Source organism: Lathyrus oleraceus, chromosome 1 (assembly GCF_024323335.1).
Source record: "Lathyrus oleraceus cultivar Zhongwan6 chromosome 1, CAAS_Psat_ZW6_1.0, whole genome shotgun sequence".
NCBI lineage: Eukaryota > Viridiplantae > Streptophyta > Magnoliopsida > Fabales > Fabaceae > Lathyrus > Lathyrus oleraceus.
The window spans coordinates 6567630-6576331 of NC_066579.1; the positions used below are offsets into that span (position 1 = coordinate 6567630).

At 35.9% G+C, this 8702-nt stretch overlaps 1 protein-coding gene across 1 annotated transcript; it reads right to left on the minus strand.

Annotated features, from left to right (window-relative positions):
• Positions 1-396: 396 nt before the first annotated feature.
• LOC127086900 (secreted RxLR effector protein 161-like) lies at positions 397-7084 on the minus strand. Its single transcript, XM_051027726.1, has 3 exons — positions 6643-7084; positions 680-744; positions 397-465 (listed from the first exon to the last, which is right to left on the minus strand). The coding sequence occupies exons 1-3, from the start codon at positions 7082-7084 to the stop codon at positions 397-399; spliced, it is 576 nt and encodes a 191-aa protein (XP_050883683.1).
• Positions 7085-8702: the final 1618 nt, after the last annotated feature.

Below are 8702 nucleotides of genomic sequence, written 5' to 3' on the forward strand. Positions count from 1 at the left end.
TGGAGGTACTTGTGAGTAATGGTGAAAAAGTTGTCTATTGGATATAACAACCTTAAATCTTCATCCTTGATTAAAATTGTTGCTCTGTGGGAAGTTGTTATTTTGATATTTCTCAGGCCTTTGGTTGCCTACATCTTCTTCATGGTAGGGGAAAAATCTAGTTGAATGGTCTCTGTTGCAGAGTTCATAAAATTCAATATGCTTTTGTTGAGGTACTTCATGTATCTCTTTCAGATGGTGTGGCAACTTTGACAATTATTTGGTCAGTTCATTCACTATATGGGTTAACGACTTATTCTGAGAAATAATAACATCACTAATATTAAACTCCATGGTACTAGTCTCCTTGTGGGAAGGGTTTTCGTTGTGTTATTGTTGATGATTACCAAGTGTCATTCACTCAATGATGGTTGAAGGAGTACAAAGGAGACTTCCTCCATGAGGAAGGGGACAAACAATAACTACCTGAGAAAAACATTTACAGATACTTAGCCAATAATTTGAGGCTCTCCCTGACTTGCATCAAGGAATTCAACCTTTCAGTGTTTTTAGCAAGAACATTTGGCGCCCACCGTGGGGCCTTGGTAAAATTTCCCAGGCCACACCAAGAATCATCATAAAAAATTCTAATAGTCCAACTCTACGATGTCCAAATCATCTCCCAAATGAAGTGATCCACCTCTACCACCCGATTTAACCCAATTGCTCGCATTGGTGGAGACTCTCCGTCAACAGAATGAAACACTGCAATATAGTGTCCATGTTTTTCAAACTCAAAGTCAATAGGACGGGGATACAGGGGAGGAACATACGGATTCCCAACCATTATCTGAGGCGATCTGGGATGATCAAGTTCCAGAGAACATTAAACCACCATCGCTGGTATCTTTTGATGGTAAAATCGACCCACAGGAACACATTATTATGATCAATAATCAGATGGCAATAGTAGGGGCTTTTGACTCCCTTAAGTGAAAACTCATGGAAGGTACCTTTAAGGAAGGGGCTTTGCGATGGTATATGAACTTACCCAGATTCTCGGTCGTCAGCTACTACGACCTAACTAAAAAGATGGTACAACACTTTTTCGCAAGCAAGCATAGAAGAGTGTTGACTACAAATTTATTCAACCTCCGACAAGGGTACTCGGAATCTCTCAGAGAGTATCTAACCAGTTTCAATGAAGAAACCATTAAGGTGTCTCATCCGAACCAATAAATGTTTGCGGGGTGATCCGTTATTGCACACGAGTCAAAAACGAGTAACTAAGAACTGTAGTCTAGGGAAGCGACACTCGAGTATCATATCGCAAGGACTCTTTACAAATTAACCAAATAAGAAAACTAAATAGTGGGATTCTGATTCGATTTAGAATAAGTGATTATAAAAAGTGATTATGAAAAGTGATTATAAAAAGTGATTATGAAATAAGTTGATCTACTAATTTGGTTTCCTAACTTATCATTAGTTAATATAATTTTTATGCCTTAAGTGGATTCTAATCCCTTTTCGATTAAAGTAACAATAACAAGCGCATTAATACTAATATATGATATGTGTTCCTAGTTTCTGAATTAAGCAAACGGGTTAAGCATACGCGAATTAAGCAAACGCGATTATGGAATATATATATATATATATATATATATATATATATATATATATATATATATATATATATATATATATATCAATCGAAATTAATCAACATATATTCTATATAACTCGAATAAAGCACACAAGACATAGAACAAAATATTGAAAGGGAAAAGACATTTGATTGAAAATTAAGAAACCTCAAAGTATCGGTGGAAACCGATTACAACAGATCAACCTTGTGAATTTTAGTTCTCCATGAAATCGTCTAAGAAATATTGTATCATCAAAATTCAGAATATGATTACTGTAGCAGTGAAATACCTAATATAATAAAAGGGACGTTCAGACCCTTATGGTATCCGACCCGAAAATTACAAAAACCGGCCCAAACTAACTATTTTAATTAAGTCGAGAACTTCAACAAATTATTCGACCCTCATTCATTTTGAATCTACTTTTAACTTCAACATAAAACTTGTATCTCTTTATCTTAGCTTTCCAACACATATTATAGTGCGTTAATCTAACTCCTATAGATCAAGTTATGATTTGCATGGTAACAAGGTATCATAACTCTTTTTCAATTTAATACTGTCAAAACATCCAAACAACACTTTCCTCATGTCACAACTCTTTTTCAATTTAAGCAACTCTATCTCTTTTTCTTTTTTCAATTAAGTCAACATTTTATTTTCTTTCTTTTAGACTATTTTCAAAACAAATAACTTTTCGTTTCATAAAATAACTGTTATAATTCGTTCCTTAGCAGTTTTACCAAAAGCTTAGAGCATCTGAATAAGGGTCCGAATCAGCTAACGTCGAATCACTTCTACGATACGATTATAACTGTTCCCTAAAATCAACTAACACATCCGTATTTTTTTACCATGAACTACGAAGCTCTGATTTTCTCATTACATTATGAGAATATGTAGGCACAAGGGTTCAAATCCTTGGCGAGCACATTAATTAATAAATTGATTTTCCCCTTTATTCAAAACAATTACAAGTAACCTTTAGATAGTAACACCCATTCCCGAAAAGAATAATTAAAATAGTTCCCGTTGAATACAACTGATGTGAGGGGTGATAATACCTTCCCATTGCATAACCGACTTCCTTACCTGTTTCTCTTCTCCTGGGGTTTTATCGATATTTTCCATTTCCTTCGAGAATAAATAAAGTTCGGTGGCGACTCTATTATATCTTTGAGTGTGCGATGCGCTTAGGTATTTTTCGTGGAGAGACACCTGTCATTGTCAAAAACAATTATCATATCAATCAGGTCTTGAAGAAACTGAACTTGGCAGAAAGAATGGTGTCCCGGGCAGTAGAATTGTCAGAGTATGATATAAAGTTTGTGCCTCAGAGTAACATCAAATCTCAAGTGCTTGTTGATTTCCTGGTTAAATTGAGCTCTCTGGCCTCGGAAGAGTCATCATGCAGATGGAATTTATCTGTGGATGGATCCTCTAATCTTAAAGGAAGTGGAGATGGGATAATATTTGAGGGCCCAGGTGACCTAGTCTTAGAACATTCCCTATGTTTTAATTTTTCAGGGTAGCAATAACCAGACAGAGTATGAAGCTTTGATTGCAGGAATGAGGTTGGAAAAAGACGTTGGAGCAACACACTTTATTGTTCAAACCGACTCTCAGTTGATCGTCAGTCAGGTCAGAGGAAGTTTTAGACAAAGGATCCATCGCTAGTTAGATACTTGCAAAAAGCTCTCAAGATGTCTCAGACGTTTATGGAATTTTAGGTTAATCACATACCCATGGAAGAGAATGCTAGAGATGACGTCTTAGCCCGATTAGCGAGCACCAAAGGTTCCGGTTTAAACAAGACAATAATTCAAGGGACCCTGAAAGCACTGAGTACGGAGGTTGAGGAAGTTATGAAACTGGATAGTGCAAGGGGCTGGATGGTAGTTATCATTCGGTATTTAACCTAGAATGAGCTACCATAGGAAGAGATTGAGGCTAGGCGCATTAAAAGGATATATGCTTGATACCTCATCATTGTTGATCAGTTATATAAAATGGGAAGATCAACTCCTATATTAAGATGCATTTTGAAAGAAGATATTGTGCTAGTCATGAAATAAGTCCACGAAGGGGTATGTGGAAGTAACATTAGAGGAAAAACGTTTTCAAGAAAATACTTAGAGTATGGTATTACTGGCCGAGTATGCTTCAACATTGCGCACAGTTCGTAAGTCAATATGAGAAATGTCAAGTGTTCACTCCCTTCATCGACTCTCTTGCATAATTATCACATTTGGTATTTTCACCATGACCATTTTATCAGTGGGGGTCAGACATTCTGAGCCCATTTCCCGTTATAGTTGGACATCTGAAATTCTTGATAGTAGTTGTTGATTACTTCACTAAATGGGTGGAGGCAAAAGCAATGGCCCGGATTACAGCAGAAAGGGTGCGACATTTCTATTGGAGAAACATAATATGTCGTTTCGCCCTTCCTGGAGTTATTGTTTCAGACAACGACACACAATTTTCTAGCTCACCAGTAGTAGAGTTTTGTAAGGATTTGGGAATACATAATAGACTTATTCCGGTAGAGCATCCTCACGTAAATGGTCAGGCGGAGGAAGCAAACGAGATCGTTCTATCTGGGATGAAAAATAAATTGGATAAAGCTTAGGGGTTATGGGCCGAGTACTTGTACGAGATCTTATGGTCTTATCATACTGCACCTCATTTGACTACTCAAGAAACTCCTTTCAGGATGGCTTATGGAACTAATGCAATGATACCGGCAGAAATCAATACTCCAACTTGGAGGCGTATTTTTTTCATGAGAACACCAACCTAGAAGGTCTAGATAATTATGCAGGTCTATTAGATGAAGTCAGGGAAATAACCCACATAAGGGAGTTCGCAACCAAATAATTAATTTTCAGGAGATTTAATATCAAAGTAAGGCAAAGAGGATTTCACAAAGGAAATCTGGTGTTAAAGAAGGTGATTAACCATAAGAAGAAAAGCAAGCTAGCTCTGAATTGGAAAAGACCTTTCCTTATCTGTCAGAAGTTGAATAATGGGGCTTATAAGTTAGAAAGTTTAGAGGGTGTTGAAATACCTAGGGCTTGAAATATAACCAACCTTAAGTTTTATTTTAGTTAAACTATGTAACAAACATCATGAATAAAATTGTGGGAATTCACTCTTTTCCGTTGCAAGGGCACGGGTTTTTAATGAGGCGCCCATAGTTGAAACAATTGTATAGTAAATTTATAAAACCGACAAATTTATCATAGGACATGATCCAAGATTAAGCCCGGAGCCGGTGAGTAATCATCTGAAGGCTGAAACTTTCCACATAATCAGTTACGGCCAAGCTAAGTCAATTGAAACCTCTGGCCTAGCTGAAGTCCAAGTTAATTGAAACCTCTAACATAATCGGCTGTGTAAGTTGAGTGTGAACCTAAGAGGGGGAAGGGGGTGAATTAGGTAATATAATTTTTTTTTCCGGTTTTGTCTTATTTTAATAATATTTCCTTGGAGATTACTATGTGATGAATACGGTAAATGCTGAAAAGATAAAGAACACAAAGAGACATCCCGGTTCCCCTCACAGATCGAGAGTACTCCAGTCCCCTTTAAACATGAAAGAAATTTTACTATCTGTTATAACTTGTATAATACAGATAAAGTCACCAAGAAAGGGGGAATCAGTTTCCTGAACTAAAACATGAAAACCTCATTTTCCCAAAAGGGGGTAATCGATTTCCTGAGTTAAAAAGTTGATTTTGGCAAGTGGAAATCGATTTCCTGGAAAGGGGGAATCAGTTTCCTGAACTAAAAAATGAATTTTGACAATTGGAAATCGATTTCTTGAAATGGGGTAATCGATTTCCTGAACTGATTTTTGAAAAAATATTTAGAAAAATTAGTATAGCAACAAAGGCAAGTGATACAATGGATCATGCATGCAACGAATATTTGGATTAGTTTTGAGCACTGAGTTATCAATATATATTGCATGCTTGTACCTTAAAAACTCAAGATCAACGCTAGTCTTCAAAATAAGTCTTGAATCCTTTAATGCTAGCTTTCACACAAATCTTGAAGCTTTTTCCATACTTTTGATATGATCATTTGAATTGGACTTTGTCTTCACCAAAACATATTGGATGAAGTGTCTTGGCTTCACATTCTCCCCTTTTTTGATGATGACAAACAATTGAAGCTTTATGCACAATGCTCCCCCTAACAATGATAACTCCCCCTTGACCCATGCATCCATGAGAGTTTACAATTTTTAAAGCTTGTTGCAGACATTATTAGAGAAAGACACACAAAAATGTCATAATATCTTCCCCCCTTTGTCATTAACATAAAGGATGGGAAAAGGTTTTAAAAGATAAGCATTTTAATAAGAGAAGTTAAAGATAGACCAAAAAAGGGGAATCAATTTCTGCCTGCGAACCAGAAATTCCAGAGGCTCAAAAAGTTAAAGTTTCTTTCAGGAAATCGATTTTCTGAATTAGGGTAATCAATTTCACTTAATATTTTTTGCCAAAAACAGAAAATAGTAGCTATGGCACATGAATTTTAACAACGATAAACACATGTAAAGACACATAACACATAAATAACATGTTTAGGCATTATATAATTTCACATATACACCTATTATAATATATTGTCACAAATGAGATAACAAAAACATGTAAAATTAAGCATATAGATACGTGTACCGTTCATCATACGTCTTTTTCATCCAAGATTCCCAATTCTCTTTGAATTTTGTAGAGCGGTTCTCGTGCCAAAGGTTTTGTGAAAATGTCGGCGAGTTGATTACGAGTATCCATAAATGTGACTTCGACATCTCCTTGAAGCACGTGACCACGAAGAAAATGATGTCGAATGTCAATATTTTTGGTTCTTGAGTGCATCATCAGATTCTTTGTAATATTTATCGCACTTGTGTTGTCACAACGTAGAGGAATGCATCCAAGATCGAGTTCGTAGTTACGAATTTGTTGCTTAAGCCAAAGTATTTGAGCACAACAACTACCTGCTGCTATGTATTCTGCTTCGGTAGTGCTAAGAGCAACACATGCCTGTTTCTTGCAAGCCCATGATACTAATGCATTTCCAAGAATGTGACATGTACCACTAGTGCTCTTTCTATCAGTTTTACTTCCTGAATGATCAACGTCAGAATATCCAACTAAATTGTAAATACTACTTTTAGGATACCATAGTCCAAAATTTGTTGTCCCTTTGAGATACTTCATGATCCTTTTAACGACGATGAGATGTGATTCCTTTGGATTTGCTTGAAAGCGAGCACATAAACAAACACTAAACATTATGTCAGGACAACTTGTCGTCAAATATAATAAAGAGCCAATCATACCTCGATACTTTCTGATATCAATTGAGACATCTGATTCATCTTGATCAACATAAGTTCCGGATCCCATTGGAGTAGACATAGCCTTGCAGTTATCCATGTCAAATTTCTTCAATAATTCTTTGCAATACTTGGATTGGTTGATGAAAATGCCATCCTTTAGTTGCTTAATTTGGAGTCCAAGAAAATAGCTCATCTTACCCATCATGGACATCTCAAATTCTCCTTGCATCATCAATGAAAATTCTTCACACATTTATTTGTTTGTTGAGCCGAATATGATGTCGTCAACGTAGACTTGAACCAATAAAGTGTTACCTTTTATTTTCTTAATAAACAAGGTCATGTCAACTTTACCTTTTTCAAATCCCTTTTCACAAAGAAAGTTGTTGAGACGATCATACCATACTCTTGGTGTTTTCTTTAGGCCATAAAGAGTTTTCCTCAACTTGAAGACATGTGAAGGATTCTTGAAGTCTTCAAAGCCCGGGGGTTGTTTGACATAGACTTCTTTATTGATGTAGTTCAAGAATATGCTATTGACATCCATTTGGTATAACTGGTAGTTTAATGAACATGCATAAGCAATTAATAAACGAATAACTTCTAACCTTGCAACCAGATTTCTTCAAAATCAATTCCTTCCTCTTGATGTGAAAGGTGGTGCTCCAAATTTGCATATACCAAGAATTCTTCCTTTGTTTTTATCTCCATATGTAACAACACCATTGGCCTTAAGCACTAGATTTGAAAATTTGTTCATGTCTCCCGTCATATGCTTGGAACAACCAATATCAAGATACCAAAGATTTGATGTGGTTTTCAAGCATACCTCATCTTCTTCATCTTCAGAATGATGTGAAGCCAATAATGCTAAATTTGCACATTTGTTGTTTTTCGATCTGGATGAAGAACTTATCTCATTATCTTTCCATGCAACATACACCTTTTTATTCTTGAATTCCTTCTTGCCTTTAAAGCCATATTTTTTGGAGAGTTTCGGACAATACGACTTTATATGACCTTGCTTTCCACATTCATAGCATGTGGCATCTTGTGTAGATGCGGAAGCCTCCCTTTTCTTGAAATGTTTATTTCTTTTTGCATAAAAGGATTTGTCATTTTTACCAAAAAACTTACCAAGCCTTTTAACAAGGAGCATGAAATTTTCATCTTCCTTCGGTGCACCGTCATCTTTATCTTCGTTTGAGTCTACCTTCAAAGAAATTCATTTGGATTTCTTCTCTTGACTTTCATGCTTTTTAAGTCATCCAAGTTTAAGTTAATGTCTTGGAGTTTTCCGAATAATGATGCGAACGTTATAGTAGAAAGACTTTTCTTCTCCGATATGGCCATTACTTTTGGTTACCATTCTCTAGTCAAGGATCTTAGCACTTTAAGATTGAGACCATCATCTGTAAAGGTCTTTCCGAGAGCAATTAAATGATTCGTCAAGTGAACAAATATTTTCTGTAATGCAACAATGGATTCTCCAGGCTGCATTCTGAACATTTCATATTCTTGACTCAATTTGTTTAATCTGGATCTTTTAACTTCAACGGTTCCTTCGTGAGTCTCCACCAGAGTGTCCCATATTTATTTTGCCAATTTACATTGAGATATGCAGAAAAACTCATCCATACTTAACGCACTTTGAAGAATATTGATATCTTTCTTTTCATTAAGTGTTTTTTTCTTATCGTCTTCATCATATGAAT

What these genes read in the sequence shown, in the direction of transcription:
- LOC127086900 (XM_051027726.1), bottom strand. Translation starts at nt 7,084, where the DNA reads ATGGATAACTGCAAGGCTATGTCTACTCCAATGGGATCCGGAACTTAT. An exon ending in AGCAGAATACATAGCAGCAG is followed by an intron (nt 745 to 6,642) that starts GTAGTTGTTGTG and finishes ACTATATTGCAG; the next exon opens with TGTTTCATTCTGTTGACGGA. An exon ending in GGTTAAATCGGGTGGTAGAG is followed by an intron (nt 466 to 679) that starts GTGGATCACTTC and finishes TGTTTTTCTCAG; the next exon opens with GTAGTTATTGTTTGTCCCCT.